Raw genomic sequence first — 22,836 nt, forward strand, 5'->3', positions numbered from 1 at the left:
CGGAGCATGCGCACTACGTTCGGCGCGGGAACGCGCCTAATTTAAATGATCCGCGCCCCCTACGGGATCATTTAAATTGCGCGCTCTTACGTCGGGAATTTTTCAGGAGCGCCCACGCAATTTACGGAGCTACTGCTCCGTGAATCAAGCGTAGCGCAGGAAATTTACGGAGGCGCAGCGGCAAAACGGTGCGCTGCGCCTCCGTAAGAAATGGGCAAATGTACCTGAATCTACCCCACTGTTTGTACGAAAATTTTGCCCGAACATTCATACGAAAATTCTTGATGATCCCCACTAACAATTAGAAAATCGAATGTTCTTATTACAAAACATTTCGAATTAAACTCTACTAGCCCAGCTTTCATGCTGATCCTCTGGCTTCAATGCAGAGCGTGCAGATGAGGGCCCGGATTCAGAAAGCAGTTACGACGGCGTATCTCCAGATACGCCGTCGTAACTCTTGGGTGCGGGCCGTCGCATCCTGGCGTCTGATTCATAGAATCAGATCCGCCTCAATGTTGCCTAGATACGCCGTCGTATCTTGGGGTGCAATATTTACGCTGACCGCTAGGGGCGTTTCCCTAGACTTCCGCGTCGAATATGCAAATTAGGTAGATACGCCGATTCAAAAACGCACGTCCACCCAGCACATTTTTTTACGCCGTTTGCGTAAGGCTTTTTCCGGCGTAAAGTCACCCCTCATAAAGCAGGGGTAAGTCATGTTAAGTATGGACGTCGGAAACGAAAAGTTTCGTCGGAAAAGTCGTTCGCGAATACGGCTGTACGTAAGTTACGTTCGCGTCAAAAGCATTGACAGCTTGCGGCGTAATTTGGAGCATGCGCACTTGGAAATGTTCACGGGCGGCGCATGCGCTGTTCTTAAAAAACGTCAAATACGTGGGGTCACAATTAATTTAAATAAAACACGCCCACATCATCCACATTTGAATTTCACGGGCTTACGCCGGACCACATACGTTACGCCGCCTTAACTTGGGGCGCAAGTTCTTTCTGAATACGGAACTTGCGCCCTAATTTACGGCGGCATAACGTATCTGAGATACGGTACGCCCGCCGATAGATACACTATTGTATCTGAATCCGGGCCGAGGACTTCTGGCTTTTCTTTGACTTTTTTCCTAACTTTTTTCCACGATCGGAAATTCCGGCAAGAAAACCGTGGATTTTTTTCCGATGGAATCTTGGCTCAAACTTGGCTCAAACTTGTGTTGCCTACGAACGGTCACACAAAATTCTGACCGCCAAGAACGCGGTGACGTACAACACGCCAAGAAAAATGAAGTTCAATGATTCCGAGCATGCATGTTTTTTTTTTTTGCGCGTCAAAATTGCATAAAGAAAATCGGAATTTCCAACAAGAACTTTTACCGTCGGAAAATTAGAAAACCCGGCTCTCAAATTTGTGCTGTTGGAAATTCGGACAGAAAAAGTCAGATGGAGCCTGCACACGGTCTTTCTTGTCGGAAATTCTGATCGTGTGTACGCGGCAGAACAGTAAATGTCGGGATTTTTTTTGTTTTGGGGAAAATAAATTCGCTCCAAAATTGAATGTTGAAAACCAAAAACATTTCAAAGAACTTTTGAACAACGAAGTTATCGAATGTACTGAGAATTTTGGTTCGGATGTTCGTACGAATGTTCGTTCAAAGATTTACTACTGTATGGCCAGCCATAGGCAAGATAAAAGATGGTAAAATGTTGTGCTTGCGGTACAGCAAAACAGCCAGTCAACTGGCATTTTCAGGAAGATGTCGCCATTGGAAAACACTGTAATAGATAACTATTGAAGTCTCGTTCTAAATTGGTAATACGTACCTGTGCCTCTTGTACTCGGTCGCTGCAATTCCACCCTTCGAATGTCTGCCATATCTGACCTTGAGCTGTGTGCTGCCCAAACGGTCACATGGCTCCCTCCTCTGTGTGCTGTCCGTACGGTCACATGGCTCCCTCCTCTGTGTGCTGTCCGTACGGTCACATGGCTCCCTCCTCTGTGTGCTGTCCGTACGGTCACATGGCTCCCTCCTCTGGGTGCTGTCCGTACGGTCACATGGCTCCCTCCTTTGTGTGCTGTCAGTACGGTAAGATGGCTCCCTCCTCTGTGTGCTGTCCGTACGGTCACATAGCTCCCTCCTCTGTGTGCTGTCCGTACGGTCACATGGCTCCCTCCTCTGTGTGCTGTCCGTACGGTCACATGGCTCCCTCCTCTGTGTGCTGTCAGTACGGTCACATGGCTCCCTCCTCTGTGTTCTGTCAGTACAGTCACATGGCTCCCTCCTCTGTGTGCTGTCAGTACGGTCACATGGCTCCCTCCTCTGTGTGCTGTCAGTACGGTCACATGGCTCCCTCCTCTGTGTGCTGTCAGTACGGTCACATGGCTCCCTCCTCTGTGTGCTGTCAGTACGGTCACATGGCTACCTCCTCTGTGTGCTGTCAGTACGGTCACATGGCTACCTCCTTTGTGTGCTGTCAGTACGGTCACATGGCTCCCTCCTTTGTGTGCTGTCAGTACGGTCACATGGCTACCTCCTTTGTGTGCTGTCAGTACGGTCACATGGCTCCCTCCTCTGGGTGCTGTCCGTACGGTCACATGGCTCCCTCCTTTGTGTGCTGTCAGTACGGTATCATGGCTCCCTCCTTTGTGTGCTGTCAGTACGGTCACATGGCTCCCTCCTCTGTGTGCTGTCCGTACGGTCACATGGCTCCCTCCTCTGTGTGCTGTCAGTACGGTAAGATGGCTCCCTCCTCTGTGTGCTGTCGGTACGGTCACATGGCTCCCTTCTCTGTGTGCTGTCAGTACGGTAAGATGGCTCCCTCCTCTGTGTGCTGTCCGTACGGTCACATGGCTCCCTCCTCTGGGTGCTGTCCATACGGTCACAAAATATTCACATGTGACTCTCATACAGTATTCAATATAACGAAACCAGTGTAGCGGAACCAATATATACCATAGAATAAAATATAAAGTCCCAATTTTTTTATTTTTTTTTCACCTCGGTGTGACTCAAAGTGAATATTTGAAATAATAGTTCATAAAATCCAGTGACTTCAGTGACCATCGCCTCTGGCTGAAATGTCTGCTCACCACCAATCTAGGACCCCATAACTGAGTCCCAATGGTCTGTAAGTACTGTATGTCTCCCGGGATATCACAAGGGTAACAGACGTGCCCGGACAACACTGACCTCCTCTTGGGATCTCAATCGGTCATGTAAAAAATAATAAGAGGAAACCATAGTGCTCTCTGCTTGAAAATGTATTGTGAAACTATGAAAAGTGATTAAAAATACTTACATATGTGTAAAACATGCACATCATCCTTAGCTTTCTATGCTGACACACAAGGGGAAAAAAACGTCCTGAACCATCCCACTTGTATGCATTACGTTGTCTGTTGAGCTTCCTCAGCAAGTCCCTTGGCTGTATTTGGTGTGAGTGAGCTGCTTTAGACCCTACAGAGCCCTTAGCTGTCCTGTAGAAGTGAATGAGCTGTTTCAGACCCTGCAGAGCCCTTAGCTGTCATTAGATGTGAATGATCTGTCTTAAACACTGCAGAGCCCTTAGCTGTCCCGTAGAAGTGAATGAGCTGCACCAGACCCTGCAGAGCCCTTAGTTGTCCTGTAGAAGTGAATAAGCTGCACCAGACCCTGCAGAGCCCTTAGTTGCCCTGTAGAAGTGAATAAACTGCTTCAAACCCTACAGAGCCATTTGTTGTCCTATAGATTCAAATGAACTGCTTCATACCCTACAGAGCCCTCAGCTGTCCTGTAAAAGTGAATGAGCTGCATCAGACCCTGCAGAACCCTTAGCTATCATTAGATGTGAATGAACTGCTTTAAACCCTGCAGAGCCCTTAGTTGTCCTGTAGAAGTGAATAAGCTTCACCAGACCTTGCAGAGCCCTCAGCTGTGCTGTAGAAGTGAATGAGCTGCACCAGACCCTGCAGAGCCCTTAGTTGTCCTGTAGAAGTGAATAAGCTTCACCAGACCTTGCAGAGCCCTCAGCTGTGCTGTAGAAGTGAATGAGCTGCACCAGACCCTGCAGAGCCCTTAGTTGTCCTGTAGAAGTGAAAAGGGCTGCACCAGACCCTGCAGAGCCCTTAGTTGTCCTGTAGAAGTGAAAAGGGCTGCACCAGACCCTGCAGAGCCCTTAGTTGTCCTGTAGAAGTGAATGAGCTGCACCAGACCCTGCAGAGCCCCCAGCTGTGCTGTAGAAGTGAATGAGCGGTTTCAGACCCTGCAGAGCCCCCAGCTGTGCTGTAGAAGTGAATGATCTGAATATTCATCTTGTTCTTGGTCAGATGACTGAGCGGATCCAGATTTCTGTTGCAGAATTTCCCCCCCTTATAAACGCTTTGTATTTCTGCTTCTCCCGCAGCCCGAGAAGAGAACGTGGCCACTTTCCGCGGCTCGGAGTACCTGTGCTACGACCTGTCGCAGAACCCCATCCAGAGCAGCAGCGACGAGATCACCCTGTCCTTCAAAACCCGCCAAAGGAACGGGCTCATCCTGCACACGGGCAAGTCAGCCGACTACGTCAACCTGGCGCTGAAGGGCGGAGCCGTGTCCCTGGTCATCAACCTGGGCTCCGGCGCTTTCGAGGCCATCGTGGAGCCGGCCAACGACAAGTTCAATGACAATGAGTGGCATGACGTCAAGGTGACTCGGAACTTACGCCAGGTAAGGGGGATCTCGCCCCTCCCCTGGAGGGGTACTCTGATGAGTAAGGTGAGGGATGGCAAGGAGAAATCGGGAAAAGGCAACATTAGAGGGACAAGAGGTTAAAAACTGCATATTATCGCACAATATCATGCAACCGCAGACATCCGTGGTCATGTGACTGGGGCACTCTGGTAGTCATGAATAGACACCGGTTCTTCCATTTAGGTATTGTCCCTTATAGACTCATACAGATCTATATATTAATATCCAACGAAATTATACAGGGGAGCAATATCACATCATATGTTCTGTTCCATGTAGAATTCGTATACACACATAGTGATGGAGGAAAGTCATCACTCCTACACATCTCAGCTTATTCACACATCCCAGGAGATGAAGCGGATAATATACACACACGCAGGGGCTTCAGAGATTGCGGCTATCACAAGATCTCGGCTTCTAGAGAGCAGAGAGATTTGCACGCTGCGCGGCCCTTTGCGATCTGATACCGCCACATTCTTTTATAATATTTCCTGTATAAATGCGATAAGAGCAGATCTGAAACCTGTCCCTGATCCTGGGAACCTCAGTCCTGAAAGATGGAATAAAATCTAGCAAATTAGTACTTTAATTACAATTTACAGTATAGAGTCACTGGCCACGTTTGTAATGAATAAGCTGGTAGAGCAACCCAACTTACAGTCCAAAATTACTGGCCACGTTTGTAACCAATAAGCCAAAAAGGCCATACAAATTACACTATAAAATTACTTGCCACCTTTGTAATGAAACAGTCGGTAGGGCAGTACAAAGTATACTCTACATTTTTTGGCCACGTTTGTAATGAATAAGCCATATTTTTTACACTGTAAAATTACCGTCCAAGTTTGTATTAAATAAGCTGGTAGGGCCATCCTATAGACCAGGGGTCTCCAAACTGTCTAAGCAAAGGGCCAGTTTAATGTCCTTCAGAGTTTACGAGGGCCGGACAGTGGTGAGTGGGAGTCAAAAAGGTCCCGACATCAGTGGGAAAAATGAACGCCCCATTGTTTCAGTGGGAGTAACTGTGCCCCGTTTATTGAGTCCCATTGTTGGTGTCATTAGGAAGAATTGTGACCCATCGTTGATGTCATTGGACCCCTTTGTTGATGTCATTGGGCCCCATTGTTGGTGTCAGTAGTAGAAACTATGCCCCATTGTTGGTATCGGTGAATGAAATAGTGCCCCAAGGCCAGACAAAAGCAAGCAAAGGGCTGCATCTGGCCCCCGGGCCGCACTTTGGAGACCACTGCTATAGACCACTCTAAAATTGCCAGCCACGTTTGTAATGAACAAAGCAGTAGACTCATCCAACTTGCATTCCAAAGTTACTGGCCATATTTGTAATGAATAAGCCTATAGGGCTATCCAATTTCCATTCCAAAATTACCAGCCACATTTGTATTGAATAAGTCGGTAGATCCATCGATTCTATATTCCAAAATTACCAACCACAATTATAATAAATAAAGGGCTATCTTATTCCCATTTCAAAGTTACCAGCCATGTTTGTAAATAAGTCGGTAGGGCCTTCCAGTTTCCACTGCAAATTTCCCAACCACATGTGTAGTGGATAAGGCCCCGTACACATGTCCGAGGAACTCAACGGGCAAAACTCATCGTTTTGCTCGTCGAGTTCTGTGTGAAGCCGCCGAGGTTCTCGGCGAGCCAACTTTCCTTATTGAACAACGAGGAAATAGAGAACATGTTCTCTATTTGGCTCGACGAGGAACTCGTCGGCTTCCTCGGCCGAAAGTGTACACACGCCGGGTTTCTTGGCAGAATTCAGCTCCGATCGAGTTTCTGTCTGAATTCTGCCGAGAAACTCGGTCGTGTGTACGGGGCCTCAGCCTGTAGGGTCATCCAATTTACATTCCAAAATTTATAAATTGCAAAAATACAAATTGCCACGTTTCTAATGAGTGAACCTATAAGTCTGTCCAGTTCACATTCCAAAATTACCAGCCACGTTTGTAATGAATAAATTGGCAGGGCCATCAAATTTACATTCCAAAATGACCAACCAAGTTTGTAACGAATAAACCTATAGGGCCATCCAATATGCATTCCAAAATTACTGGCCACACTTGTAATGGAAAAGTTGGTAAGGCCATCCAACTTACATTCCAAAATTACCAGCCACATTTGTAATGAGTGAGCCTATAGGGCCATACAATTTACATTGGAAAATTGCCAGCCACGTTTGTAATGAATAAGTTGGTAGAGCCATCAAATTTACATTCCAAAATTACCAACCACGTTTGTAATGAATAAACCTATAGGGCCATCCAATATACAGTCCAAAATTACTGGCCACACTTGTAATGGAAAAGTTGGTAAGGCCATTCAACTTACATTCCAAAATTACCAGCCACATTTGTAATGAGTGAGCCTATAGGGCTATACAATTTACATTGGAAAATTACCAACCACGTTTGTAATGAATAAGTTGGTAGAGCCATCAAATTTACATTCCAAAATGACCAACCACGTTTGTAATGAATAAGCCTGTAGGGCCATCAAATGTACGGTCCACTTTTGAAATGGATGAGTTGGTAAGGCCATTCAATATTCATTTCAAAATGAATGGCCACTTTTGTGATAAATAAGCCTATCGGGTCATCCAATTTACACGTTAAAATTACCGGCCACATTTGTAATCAGTGAGCCTGTAGGGCCATCCAATTTACATTCCAACATTACCGGCCACGTTTGTAATGAATAAGCATGTAGGGTCATCCAGTTTAAAATGCAAAATTACTGGCCACGTTTGTAATAAGAAAGCCTATAGGGCCATCCAATTTACATTCCAAAAGTACTGACCATATTTGTAATGAATGAGTCCGCAAGGCCGTCTAATATTCATTCCAAAATTACTGGCCACGTTTGTAATGAATACGCTGGTAGGGCCATGCAGTTTACACACTGAAATTCCCAGGAACGTTTGTAACGAATAAGCCGGTAGAGCCGATATTTCAAGCACGCTATCAGTTTATAAGAAGAATTTGTTATTGGCTGCGGTGATGTCATAGAGGAGAGTTCTCGTGTCACTTTCTTGCTTATAATGTTGAATCTCTTTGTGTTGCGGTGACTCATTCTGGGATTACACCGCTTCCCAGGCGGAGAACGTAAGTATGACATGTGGGAGGAGGAAAGCCATGAGAACGCGTGGATGAGTCACATGGAGCGTGACGGAGAGAGTGTGCGGGAGACGGGGGAGGATTGTGAGGTCTGTGCGGAGTATGGAGGGGTAACCCTGAATCATTCATGTATTGTGTCATTGCTACTAACCAGCTCCTTTCCAGACTGTACTAACACCCTCTAACTGACCATCTTTGTTTTATCTGTTTTTTATGTTCTGATTTTTTGTTGCGTTTTTTGGATTTTGACGACCCTTCTGTTCACAGTTTATTCAATTTGCTTTTTTCCCCACTTTTCCGCAAAGCACTCAGGCATTGGACACGCTATGGTAAACAAACTACATTGTCTGGTAGATATCATTCTTATTTGTCAAATTAATTTTCTGGATTTGCGGTGTGTTTTCTTTTTTTTTTTTCTTTTCTCTTGCTCTCTCTTTCACTCTTCACAGCGTGTTGTTCCTTTCTTCTGATCCCTCTCCCTCCTCCGCCACGACAGAAATAAATAAATGACCCCCCAGTGTTGTCCATCTCTGGCCAGGCAGTTTGTAGCCGACAGCTGGGACTTGTAGTTCCCTTGCAGCTAAAGAGCCACACTCGGCCGGCTTATGATCTATATAGGCACAGGACACGTATAGATCATGTCCCAACCCCCTCCCCCAACCCTTGGAGTTCCATGTATTCATTGACAGTCACCAGCAGCCTGTGCCCCAATCACATCATCACCAGCCCATCACATTTGTACGATTGTTCTAGATTTATTTATTTGCGCTCATGTCTGGCGGTTCCTGGTCTCTCTGTCTCTCGGGGTGGGGGTAATGGCACCCTGTCTTAAAAGCCACCCCGACACTTTTCATTTTCACTCTCTGCATGCTGTTGTGTCTCCATGTTATCAGGAAGGCTGGAGTGCTGGTGGCTGCCGGGGGAGTCGCAGGTTACGTGGTTACTGAGGTTACCGCTGCCCATTTCTCAACTCCATTCTTCATTTTTGCCAATTAACAACCAATTTTTTTTTTTATAAACTTAGAGAAGACCAGTGTAGCTGCTGTTCGCGTGATGTAATAAGCCAGCAGAGATCTTCCAGCATAGGGTTCCTCAAGAGGTTGTTAGGGGTTCCTTGAGCTGTGGTCAATTAACCTCCAATCTGATGGTGCCCACATAGTTCCAGGACCAACAACACTTGGTAAAGCTATCATGGGTGTCTCCAAACTTTCTAAACAAGGGGCTAGTTTATTGTACTTCAGACCTAAGGGCGGCCGGAAAATGTCTTGGGTTCAGTGGGAGTAAAGAATGGTCCATTATTTGTTCGGTTGGGAGGAATATTGTTCTATTGTTGGTATTCAAGGGAGGAATAGTGCCCCATCATTAGTATTAGTGGGAGAAAAAGTGCCCTATCAGTGGTGTCAGTGGGAGGAATGGTGCCCCATCATTGGTATCAGTGGATGGAATAGTGCCCCAAGGGCCAGATAAGGGGATGCAAAAGACCACATCTGTCCATGGGCCACAGTTTGCAGACGACTAAGCTATCACCATGACACCAATAATCTTTTTATCTGTCATCCTCCTTTTGCCTGATTATACAACAATTAAGCGTTTTACAATAGCACTGGCATCTTCTTGGTTCAGATCAGCTGGCAGCCATGTCCCAGACTTTTCAGACCAATAATGGGAGATGACTTCCAGGGACACTGTGCCCATGAGCTGGTCTTATGTAAGTGTCATGGCCAACAATGCCCCAGCTGACCAAAGATATCTTAGTACCCATCTAGAAAAGGTTAATTTTCTAGGTTTCTACTCATAGCTTAATAAGCCAAGCATTATTGTTTGAATGATCAGGATATTTTCTCCAAATAATGAGCAAACTAAGTTTACCTAGAATGTTGGATTACCCTTTGGTGGAATGCTCAGTTTATCTGATATCCCAAAATGGGAACGATGGAATGAGAAAATATGGATTGTTTTCCTGTGATAAGAGTAGTTCCATTCCTTCACCTTTTGATGGCTCTTGTCAGAGGATATGGCACTTGGAAAGGTGGATAGGAAGATCTGGACCCTAGTATTGTCCTACTGGTATTACTATCCACCAGTATGTCTATGGTGGTTGTACAGTTTATCTGTGCCACACCTCTAATTCCAGAGGTGATTCCAGTCTAGAAATAATTTTATTCCAGTGTAGTGTCAGAGAATCAAAAGAGAAAGTCAACACATTTCAAGATCAAACCTTGCTCTCTTCATCATGGCTTAAAGATAGGAAACAATGCCTGTCTGAGTTGACTTGACCTGTTTGAGCGTACAAGACCATGTGGTCAATCCTTGGCATTGGTTACATCACTGTTTCTCAACTCCAGTCCTCAAGGCGCCCCAACAGGTCATGTTTTCAGGCCATTATTTTGCACAGGTGATTTGATCAGTTTCACTGCCTTAGTAATTATTACAGCCATTTCATCTGAGGGAAATCTTGAAAACATGACCTGTTGGGGCACCTTGAGGACTGGAGTTGAGAAACACTGGGTTACATCATGGCTGGACATTGAAGAGATGAGGAATTTCTCTTATTCCAATTTTTTTTATTTCATTTTATTATGAATTCATGCATCCTTAACATTACAGCAAAGGTATCCTACACTATAATTACAAGATCTTCTCTGTGCTGCTACTTGGTAATCTGGAAAACATCACCTATTAGTGGCACTGTTGGAAAGGTTGGTGATCCCCCGCCAGTCAGCCCTCCGGCCTTCCCTCTCACCCATCACCTCTAACCAACTAACCCAGTAACTCCTCACTCCATGTGTCATCGTCAGTCACCTGGTTGTCTGGTTCAGGTCTCCGGACTGGGAGGTGTAGAGGGGGTGGGGTCGGATTTTCAGGCATGCGTGTTTTTGGTTTTCTCTCCCTTTCTGGTGGCGGTTTGGGTTTGAGAACCTTTTTCTCCCTTTTATTGCACTCAGACTAAGCTGGGTCTGGCAATAAAGATGTGTCTCTGGTTTTGCCATTGGTTAGGTGGTGGGGCAGGTGGTGGTACCAGTGCTGGGCACTGCACATGGTGAAGGTTATAGAACATATGGCTGTTTGCAGGATGTATAAGATTTTATCTGAGAATGAGTCCCGTCCAGGCTTTCAGCAACGAGAACTACGTGTCAGCAACTGAACACAGCACTCTACACCACCATGGGATGAGAGGTGGACACGGTATGTGGAGGCCTCTTGGTGACTCCTCTGAGGTGTCTCGTTCAGTGCCACAGTGTCTGCCCCAGGACAGTTGGAGAGTCGGTTCCAAAGAGTCGATTCACAAAAAATGTGTTGTTGGAGTGCTGAACCCAAAGATAAGTAATTTTTATAGGCGATTTCTACCTCTAGGAGGCGACTCTCAGTCATATGGGATGTTCCTAGGGTTCCCTTGAATAGTTCAGAGTGTAAAGGATTAGAGCACCACAAGTTAGTAACACGTCCAGTAAAAGTTTATTAATTGTTGTAAGAGGTGAGAAGCTAAACCAACGCGTTTCTGGGGCTCTTACTCCCCCTTTATCAGGCCTGAGAAATTAGATAATAATATAAATAATAGTTTTCCATGACTGGCTGTTGGCATTGACTCTTTGTGGTCTGAATTAAGGATATATATATATATATATATATATATATATATATATATATATATATATATATATATATATATATATATATATATATAAATAAATTATAGGGTGTAAAACAAAAACTTAAAATATGTGACCTACTGACACATATGCACAGCACTTTTTACATCCTCTTAAACAATGTACAGTGAGGAAAAAAGTACTTGACCCCCTGCTGATTTTGTACGTTTACCCACTGACAATTATATAGACAATGATCGGTCTATGATTTTAATGGTAGGTTTATTTTAACAGTGAGAGACCGAAACACAAAAAAAATACCCAGAAAAAAGGCATTTCAAAAAAGTTATAAATTGATTTGCATTTTAATGAGTGAAATAAGTATTTGACCCCTTCGCAAAACATGACAGTGGCCTCATACACACGACCGAGTTTCTCGACAAAAACCAGCAAGAAACTTGCTGGAAGATATTTTTTTTGCCGAGGAAACCTGGTCGTGTGTACATTTTCGTCGAGGAAACTGTCGAGAAACTCGACGAGCCAAAAAGAGAACATTCTCTATTTCCTTGACGGGAATGGAGAAAATTGGCTTGTCGAGTTTCTCGACGGCTTCACAAGGAACTTGACGAGGAAAACGATGTGTTTCGCCCGTCTAGTTTTTTCGGTCGTGTGTACGAGGCCTGAGTACTTGGTGGGAAAATTCTTGTTGGCAATCAGAGGTCAGACGTTTCTTGTAGTTGGCCACCAGGTTTGCACACATCTCAGGAGGGATTTTGTTCCACTTCTCTTTGCAGATCCTCTCCAAGTCATTAAGGTTTTTTGCGGCTGACGTTTGGTAACTTAAACCTTCAGCTCCCTACACTTATTTTCTATGGGATTAAAGGGGTTGTAAAGGTTTTCTTTTTTTAATAACAAACATGTTATACTTACCTCCTCTGTGCAATGGTTTTGGAGTCCCCCAGTGGCACTTTTGCCAGCATGGAGTGCCCCCTCAGAGAACCGCATTCCAAGGGGACACTCGTGTGGGCGCGCTCCTGAGTCCTACTGCTGCGACCATTGACACAGACGGCAGAACTTGGCCCCGCCCCTGTCTCCCATGTCACTGGATTTGATTGACAGCAGCGGAAGCCAATGACTGCTTCTGCTGCTATCAATCTATCAAATGAGGACCTGAGACAGTGGCTGGAGCTGCCGTGCTTGTTCTCGTCACTGGAAAGATCAGGTTCAGGTAAGTAAAGGGGGGTCTCTGGGGGGCTGCTGCACAGGGCCGGTACAAGGGGTGGGCAGGAGGGGAAGCTGTCCCTGGCGCAATGGTTTATTGCAGGGATGGGGGGGGGGCACCCTGACCCTAACCCTAAGGGAAAGGGGGCACAGTTTGGCAACTTTGCCCTGGGCGCTGGATGACCTTGTCCCGCCACTGCTGTTGCACCAGAAGGTTTTTCACCTTAATGCATAGAATGCATTAAGGTGAAAAACCTTGATGGTTTACAAACCCCTCTAAGGTCTGGATACTGGCTAGGCTATTCCAGGACCCTATAGTGGTTCTTCTTTGTTGGCTTGGCCGTGTGTTTTGGGTCATTGTCATGCTGGAGAACCCATCCATGACCCATTTTCAATGCCCTGGCTGAGGGAAGGAGGTTCTCACCCAAGATTTCATGGTACATGGCCCCGTCCATCGTTCCTTTGAAGTGGTGAAGTTGTCCTGTCCCCTTAGCAGAAAGACACCCCAAAGCATAATTTTTCCACCTCCATGTATGACGGTGAGGATGGTGTTCTTGGGGTCATAGGCAGCATTCCTCCTCCTCCTCTAAACACGGCAAGTTGAGTTGATGCCAAAGATCTTGATTTTGGTCTCATCTGACCACATCACTTTCACCCAGTTCTCCTCTGAATCATTCAGATGTTCATTAGAAATCTTCACACAGTCCTGTACATGTGATTTCTTGAGCAGGGGGACCTTGGGGGCGCTGCAGGATTTCAGTTCCTCACAGTATAGTGTGTTACCAATTGTTTTCTTGGTGACGATGGTCCCAGCTGCCTTGAGATCATTGGCAAGATTCTCCCGTGTAGTTCTGGGCTGATTCCTCACCGTTCTCCTGATCATTGAATTCCATGAGGTGAGATCTTGTATGGAGCCCCAGACCGAGGGAGAGTGACAGTTATTTTGTGTTTCTTCCATTTGTGAATAATCACACCAACTGTTGTCACCCTCTCACCAAGCTGCTTGGCGATGGTCTTGTAGCTCATTCCAGCCTTGTGTAGATCTACAATCTTGTCCCCGACATCCTTGGACAGCTCTTTGGTCTTGGCCATGATGGAGAGATTGGAATCTGATTGCTTCTGTGGAGGCACCTTTTATACAGGAAACAAGCTGAGATTAGGACTATCCCTTTAAGAGAGTGCTCCTAATCTCAGCTCTTTACCCATATAGAAGACACCTGGGAGTCAGAAATCTTTCTGATAGGGGATCAAATACTTATTTCACTCATTAAAATGCAAATCAATTTATAACTTTTTTGAAATGCGTTTTTCTGGGTACTTTTGTTGTTATTTTGTCTTCCACTGTTGTAACAAACCTACTATTAAAATTATAGACTGATCATTTCTTTGTCAGTGGGAAAAATGTACAAAATCAGCAGGGGGTCAAATACTTTTTCCCTCAATTATTTTTATATTATCTAGTTTCGAAGCCCTGATGAAGGGGATGAACGCGCTGGAATGATCTTCTTACCTTTTATTATTATTTATAAACATTCCATGTGAAATGTAAAGCCGGGATCTGGTTAGGAGGAGCCAGGAAGGGACCTATCCGGAGAATCCTTGTCTGCTCTTGTAGAGATCTGGGGTGACTTGTCTCTGCGCGGGTTCACACACGGGGTTTATCAGAAAGACTCCTTTTCTTAGAAGATAAGTGCACATGTTGTGTATTAAAAAAACTGACCAAACAAAACCCCCCAAAAAATCTCAAAGCACAGTACTGTACACAAAAATCACATCTGATTCAAGTATAATTATTTGCTGAACCTCCATTCAAGCAACTAAATCCTCAGATGAAATACATGGAGGAGAGCGCTTTTCCCTGCCAAAGTACCGGTAGTTGCATTTTTGTCCATTCAGGTCCTGAGATTTACACAGCTCTGCCACACAGCACAGCCCTATCTGACAGGGGAGGATACATGCCTTTTTTTTCTACTGCAGCTTCACTTTCACTTGCAGGTCTCCACCTCACGGCCTTTGACCAGACAGTGAAAGGAGAAGCAGCCAACCACTGAGCGCATCTCTCTGTCACTCTGCTCTCTCCTTCTATCAGCATGCTCCTTACACTGCAGCCCACCTGATTGGCTTCTTCTGCTGCCTTTTCCTCTCTCAGTCTGGGCTCTGCTGTACTGAGTCTGATATCAAGTCAGGTTCACACACATATTTACACTGATAAGGAATCCCCTGCCTTTGTCCTGCTTCCCGTTAGCAGGTGAAATAATTCAATGCCGTGTTTATCACCAGGACTGTAATGAGCCGGTGTGTTGTAGCCGGAGACGTTGGCGGAGTTGAGGCGTCTCGCCACCACCGTACAGGAACGAGGCTGTAGGTGCTGTGCTCAGCGGGCTGTTCACACGCACGGCGGCATTTCATGTTCTGCCTGTGGCCTCCCAAGCATCACACAATGAATGTCGGTACTAATGAGCTTTCACACTCCCAGGGATGTGGGCTACATGGGCGGGGGTCATCAGCTATGCGAGTCGTATGTGCCGTGGGTGTCTGGGCTTTGGTATATCTTCAACAACGTGTCCCTCCCAGGGGCCACATTCTCTCTCCAGGGGCCACATTGTTCCTCCAGAACATGAAATGCTGAGGCGCTGGGTCTGGAAGGGCTCCGGGTAACCATGTTTTGGTCTGTAGATGTGACGCCCGCGATTCCCGAGCCGCTTTCGGACGATGCGATTGGATATCTAGACCTCGGGGCCTCATTGTGGTAATGAGAGTTTTGCAGTCTGGAGCTCGCCATGTGCGGTAATGATGAGAATGACACCATGTCCCCTTCTTTCCTTGTAAGGTCACCATATCGGTGGATGGGATCCTGACCACAACCGGCTACACCCAGGAGGATTACACCATGCTGGGCTCCGACGATTTCTTCTATGTTGGGGGGAGTCCGAGCACGGCCGACTTACCGGGGTCCCCTGTCAGCAACAACTTCATGGGCTGCCTAAAAGAGGTAAGTGACCCTCAATCATTTTTTTTTCTCGGTGGCATCTCATCTTCTAAAATAGTGTCTGCTTTTTCCTTTTAAAGGGTAACTCTACATTTTTACTATGTATTAATATTTTGATTTGATTGTACTTGTTTTATTTACAATTTTTTTTGTATTATTATTATTATGCATATTTTATTTGCTATTTTATTTTATTCATTTTATTTACAAATATATATATATTGTTATTCCTATTTTATTTGCTATTTTACTAATTATAAAATCTCTAATTCACTTTGTTTTGTTTAATATTTATGTTACTTTTTTATGTATTAATACTCCTATTTTATTTATTTATAATGTAATAATAATCTTATTTTATTTTTCTAATGAAACTGTTTTTCTAATAATCACTTCCTGTCCGTCCATAGTACATAAAGCTCCCGGGCAGGAGCAGCGCCAATGTGGGTGGTCATACCCGTATGTCCTCCAACATCGCCCACTCATGTGGCGTGCTCTCTCTTGAGCACACAACGATCGGGATGCGTGACTCACTGTGTCTACCGGACACAGCCAATCACTGATCATTGTACTGGGAGGCTGTGAGCATCCTTGGTACCATTTGATTGCTGTGACCAATCACAACAAGCATATGAACAGTAGTAAACAATGATGGCATTATTTACTACTGTGTGAGTGTTGTGATTGGTCAAAGCATTTATATGGTACCAGGGCCAATCACCATGTGATAGCTGTGACCAATCACAACACTCACACAGTAGTAAATAAGGTTTCATGAATTAAACCTTTACATACACCAGTCATATTGAACCTAATTAATTACTGCCACACAGGGCCGTTTGAAGTAATTTGGGGGCCCCAAGCACCCCCCCCCCCCCCCCCCCCTACGTTAGCGCTACACAAATTTTTTACGCCCATGTTCTTATTCCACCCCCCTCCCTAGTCCCTATGTTTTTCTATTCTCACCTCCCCTTCTTCCCTGTAGGCAGCAGCTGTAGCGTGGCGGAGCTCCTCTTCCTCCTGTCAGTCTGGTGTTACATCATTATGGGTCCCCAGTCCCCTATCAGATAGTACCCGGGCCAGGTACCGCGCAGTACAGGAGATTCAGTTTCCTGTGAGCACTTCTGTCAGTCCGGCCGGGAACAAGAAATTGAATCTCCTGTACCACGCGCGGTACCTGGCCGGACTGACAGGACTCCAGAAGGAAGGAAGAGGAGCTTGGCCACACTACAGCCTTGCAAGGGGAAGGGGGCCCCAGGCCAGCTCGGGGGCCCCAAGCAATTGTTTGTTTTGCCTGTCCTGTAGCGACAGGCCTGCTGCCACACCAGTTACAGTGTTCCTGAACACTTCCACACCATTCCCACTGCCCCAATCACCACCACCCCAGTCCCAGTGCCCCTGATCACCACCACCCCAGTCCCGGTGCCCCTGATCACCACCACAGCAGTCCCAGAGTCTCTGATCACCACCACACCATTCCCACTGCCCCTAATCACCACCACCCCAGTCCCGGTGTTCCTGATCACCACCACACCAGTCCCAGTGCCACTGATCACCACCACATTATTCCCACTGCCCCAAATCACCACCACACCAGTCCCAGTGTTCCTGATCACCACCACACCAGTCCCAGTGCTACTGATCACCACCACATTATTCCCACTGCCCCAAATCGCCACCACACCAGTCCCAGTGTTCCTGATCACCACCACACCAGTCCCAGTGTTCCTGATCATCGCCACATCAGTCCCAGTGTTCCTGATCACCACCACACCAGTCCCAGTGTTCCTGATCACCGCCACACCAGTCCCAGTGTTCCTGATCATCGCCACATTAGTCCCAGTGCCCCTGATCGCTGCCACACCAGTCATATTATTACCTAATTACGGCCACATCAGTTACAGTGTCCCTGATAATTTTTAGCTATCTAATTTATGCTCCCAGAACGCCTGAAGGTGCTCCTTGGAGTTTGAGCCTCTCTATGTAGCAGGCTGTGAAAAAGTCTTGCGCTATCGCAATACTAAGAAGGGGTAGCAGAATGTATTTTGGAGTATAATTGTAAGTATGCCCATGCTGTGTGTGAGAAGAACCTTGTTAAAATTACAACTCTGTGGAAAAAAAAATTGTGACAAAAAATTGCAACTTCACAAAAACTTACCATGCCTCTTAGTAAATACCTTGGATTGTCAACTTTACTAACATGGTTATTGGGGGTTATTTGTACTGTCCTGACATTTTCGGGCCTCAGGAAATGTGATAGGCAGTCAGAACATCGGGACTAATCGATTTTCAAATATACAGTATTTCACAAAAGGGACCCCCCTTACATTTTTGTAAAAATGTTTTGTTATATCTTTTCATGTGACAACACCGAAGATATGACACTTTGCTACAATGTAAAGTAGTGAGTGTGCAGCTTGTATAACAGTGTAAATTTGCTGTCCCCTTAAAATAACTCAACACACAGCCATTAATATCTAAACTGCTGGCAACAAAAGTGAGTACACCCCTAAGTGAAAATGTCCAAATTAGGCCCAATTAGGAATTTTCCCTCCCCGATGTCATGTGACTCATTAGTGTTACAAGGTCTCAGGTGTGAATGGGGAGCAGGTGTGTTAAATTTGGTGTTATCGCTCTCACTCTCTCATACTGGTCACTGGAGATTCAACATGGCACCTCATGGCAAAGAACTATCTGAGGATCTGAAAAAAAGGATTGTTGCTCTACATAAAGATGGCCTAGGCTATAAGAAGATTACCAAGACCCTGAAATTGAGCTGCAGCACGGTGGGCAAGACCAAACAGCGGTTTAACAGGACAGGTTCCACTCAGAACAGGTCTTGTCATGGTTGACCAAAGGAGTTGAGTGCTATTTGCTCAGCGTCATATCCAGAGGTTGTCTTTGGGAAATAGACGTATGAGTGCTGCCAGCATTGCTGCAGAGGTTGAAGGGATTGGGGGGGGGGGGGTGGTAGCCTGACAGTGTTCAAACCATATGCCGCACACTGCATTAAATTGGTCTGCATGGCTGTAGTCCCAGAAGGAATCCTCTTCTAAAGATGATGCACAAGAAAGCCCCACAAACAGCTTACTAAAGACAAGCAGGTTAAGGACATGGATTACTGGAACCATGTTCTGTGGTCTGATGAGACCAAGATAAACCTATTTGGTTCAGATGGTGACAAGCATGTGTGGCGGCAACCAGGTGAGGAGAACAAAGACAAGCGTGTCTTGCCTACAGTCAAGCATGGTGGTGGGAGTGTCATGGTCTGGGGCTGCATGAGTGCTGCCGGTGACTTGTCCTGAATGTTCCACTATGGGGGAAGTTCCTTCACTGACTGCGCAGGCGCAAAGTTCCCGACGGAAATCCCCGAACCTCGCCCGGCATCCAGGCTCATTCTTTAACATCCCCGTGGATTGGAGGATGTTAAAAAAAGAGCCAGGAGGCCGAGCGAGCGAAGCGAGCCGTCCGAGCGCAGCGAGGACGTGAGGCCGACTGGCCACTTTCCTCTAAGTCCACGTCGCCCTGGATGCCGGCCGCCGTTCGGGGATTTCCGTCAGCAAGTTTGCACCTGCGCAGTGCTTAAAGGAACTTTCCCGATAGCTGGAACCATCTCAGCGCATCAGTTCGCGCATGCGCTGGAACTTCCGTGATACCTGGAACCAGCACGGCAGATCACCGGAACTGGGGAGCTACAGATCATTGAGGGAACCATGAATGACAACATGTACTGTGACCAGGGCCAGCCCTATGATGGGACCGGGTGGTACCATGGGTACCAGGCAGCACTTTTAGGGGGGCAGCATACTAATGCCCGCCAGCCCGTTCCACCACCCAAATAAAATTGATGTCCTTTTTTCCCCACAAATAGAGCTTTCTTTTGGTGATATTTGATCACCTCTGTGGTTTTTATTTTTTGTGCTATAAATATATATATTTTTTAACTTTTTGCTATAATAAATATCCCCAAAATTTTGAAAAATATTATATTTTCTTCAGTTTAGGCCAATATGTATTCTTCTACATATTTTTGGTACCAAAAAAAAACACAATTAGCGTACATTGATTAGTTTGCGCAAAAGACATTGTGACCGCCGGCAATTCACAGGTCCCTTTATACTCCTGGATACATGTATAGAGCCATGACAGGTCCTCTTGATATTCCTTTACATGTATAGAGCCATGACGGGTCCCCTTTAGTTATCATGATATAAAATAATGAATGTGGGGGCCTTTTGGTTGGCGTAAGATTTTTTTTCTGGGGGGGGGGGCAGCGTTTCATTCTTGGTCCCAGGCAGCACAATGTCTTGGGACTGACTGTGACATACTGAAGCCGAGCATGATCCTCTCCCTTCAGAGACTGGGCCGTGGGGTAGTATTCCAACATGATAACAACCCCAAACACACCTCCAAGACGACCACTGCCTTGCTAAAGAAGCTGAGGGTAAAGGTGATGGACTGGCCAAGCATGTCTCCAGACCTAAACCCTATTGAGCATCTGTGGGGCTCCTCTAACGGAAGGTGGAGGAGGGAAAGGTCTCTAACATCCACCAGCTCCGTGAACTGGTTTATTTTTATTTGTGTAAAAAAAATAAAAAGATATCATTTGGGTACAGTGTTGTATGATTGCGCAGTTGTCACTCAAAGTGCAACAGCACTAAAATCTGAAAATTGGCCTGGGCAGCAAGAGGAGTAAAAGTGTCTGGTATTGAGGTGGATAATATCACAATTTGAATTTTTATGATTGATAACCATTTTATCCTGACTCTTTGTATGGACGTGTAGAGATCGATCCTCTTCCCAGACTGCCAGTATGTGGGGGTACTCCGCTCAGGGTTCTTTGTGATTCTCCGGCCCTGGTAGGGTTAAATGTGGCGCCATACCTGCCATATCGGAGATGCAACACATGACCGCCGCGAGCATATGATTAATTGCCTCCATCGCCATAACGTTCTAATAACCCCGACACCGCGTCTGCCTTCAGCTGCTATTTCAATCTGTTTTAATCCCGCTAATTGCTATACATTTATTTGGATTGCTGGCACCTGCGGGCTGCCGAATAATGTCTATTTTATGTCCTTTTTGTTCTATCTCTGTTTACACCCCCCCCCCCCCCCCCCCCCCCCCCCCCGACACACACACACATTCCGTTAAAGGAGAAATATTTCTAGCTGTGGAATGTAAAAATCAATTACAATTAAATATAATTAAAGTTTCCGAAACTTATCGATTCTCCCGCACGGCTGTTTATCTCAGGGGATTAAAGAGTAACTCTGACTGGTAGGCGGCTACAATGAAGAAGTTGTTCCTGTTACCGGTGAGCCGAAATGACAATTCAGGATGCACTTGGCCGAAAGCCGAAACCGAAATATATATATATATATATATATATATATTTTTTTTTTTTATATATAGTTGTATTATATTTGACTTTTTACAGTGCCTTGAAAAAGTATTCATACCCCTTGAAAGTTTTCACATTTTCTCATGTTTCAACCAAAAACTTAAATTTATTTTATTGGGATTTTGTGTGATAGACCAACACAAAGTGGCACATAATTGTGAAGTGGAAAAAAATTTCAAGGGGTATAAATACTTTTTTCAAGGCACTGTAATTAAGGCTGCATTCACAACTGAGCCTAGCGTCTTTGGAAGTTTTTTGTGCCTTTTTATGCACAATTTTTCCGTGTTTCTATGGGCAATTTGTGTGTTTTTATGCAGCGTTTTTGAGCTTTAGTGTTTTTTTTTTTAATAGTCAATATAGAAAAATATAATTTGTTGCAAGGTTTTTCAACTTTTGTATTTTTTTTTTATCAGCTTTTATTTTTTTTATTATTATTTTTTAATTATTATTTTTTTGTTGGGTGTTGGTGTTAGGATTAGGAGTTAGGGTTATTTATTATTATTATTGCTTTTTTTTTTTGTGTTAGGCCCTTTTCACACTTGTGCCACTTGGGACTGCAAAGTCACATGACAAGTCGTACCCCCAAGATTTCCAATGAGTAATGTTCATATCTTTCATAAGTTGCAGCAACTTCAAAGTAGCCCCTGCACTACTTTGATCCGACTTTAATGTGACTTGAGGTCCATAGACCTGTAGATTACACAGACATTGCTTAGAGTCACATAGAAATAGCGACTTCCAGGTCACACAAGTGTGACTGGGGCCTTAAGGTTAGGGTTAGGATTAGGGGTTAGGGTTATTTTCTATTATAACATTTATTATTTTTTGTTAGGGTTAGAGTGTTAATACTACTACTACTACTACTACTACTACTACTACTACTAATAATAATAATAATAATAATAATAAATTAATTAATAAAGAAATGTAAAATAAATATGCAAACAAAAATAATCATTAATAAATACAATAAATGAATACTACGCAATAATAAATAATGAACTCCAACCATTAAATAAACATGTTACTATATTATTAATTAGTTGTATTTATTTATGATGATTCTTAGTCTAATTGTGTATTTATTTGATGTTTGTTTATTCATGTATTATTACCATTTTCTTTTCTTTATTTTTTTTCTCCATTTGAGCAGAAAATGACAGAATGTGCACAGAAACATGCAAATATTGGGGTAGATCCACAGAGAATTGGATCCGTGCAGTATATCAGAGATACGCTACGCCGCTGTACCTTACCTGGCGGAATTTCGAATTCTCAACGATTTTGCGCCGTAAGTTACGGCGGCGTAGTGTATTTCTGGCGGCGGAATTCAATCGATTTTCAAGCGATCAGGGGGCGGGTTTCATTTAAATGAAGCGTGTCCCCGCGCCGAATGAACTGCGCATGCGTCGTCCAGAAATTTCCCGCCGTGCTTTGCGCGAAATGACGTTGCAAAGACGTCAGTTTTTGAACTTAGACGTGAGTTACGTCCATCCCTATTCACGGACGACTTCCGCAAAAAAATAATCAAATTTCAACGCGGGAACGACGGCCATACTTAACATGGCAAGTCTATCTATACGCCACAAAATACCAGCTTTAACTATACGCCGGAACAAGCCGACTAGAGACGACGTAAGAGAATGCGACAGCCGCGCGTACGTTCGTATATCGTCGGAAAAAGCTCATTTGCATACCCGACGCGGAAAACGACGCGAACTCCACCCAACGGACGCCGAAGTATTGCATCTACGATCCGAAGGCGTACGAA

The 22,836-nt window shown here is 45.0% G+C and overlaps 1 protein-coding gene across 4 annotated transcripts in view; it reads left to right on the forward strand.

Moving 5' to 3' along the window:
* Positions 1–22,836, forward strand: part of NRXN3 (neurexin 3) — a 546,212-nt gene that overhangs the window by 153,327 nt on the left and 370,049 nt on the right. For 3 of the 4 annotated variants that reach the window (XM_040333786.1, XM_040333788.1, XM_040333787.1), the window contains exons 6-7: positions 4,396–4,697; positions 15,503–15,664. In XM_040333786.1, coding sequence (XP_040189720.1) covers positions 4,396–4,697; positions 15,503–15,664 — 464 coding nt within the window. Of the gene's footprint in view, positions 1–4,395; positions 4,698–8,166; positions 8,212–15,502; positions 15,665–22,836 lie in introns of all 4 variants that reach the window. The other variant, XM_040333785.1, reaches the window with a different exon arrangement.

The sequence above is a fragment of the Rana temporaria genome, chromosome 13 (genome assembly GCF_905171775.1).
Source record: "Rana temporaria chromosome 13, aRanTem1.1, whole genome shotgun sequence".
NCBI classification, from domain to species: Eukaryota; Metazoa; Chordata; class Amphibia; order Anura; family Ranidae; genus Rana; species Rana temporaria.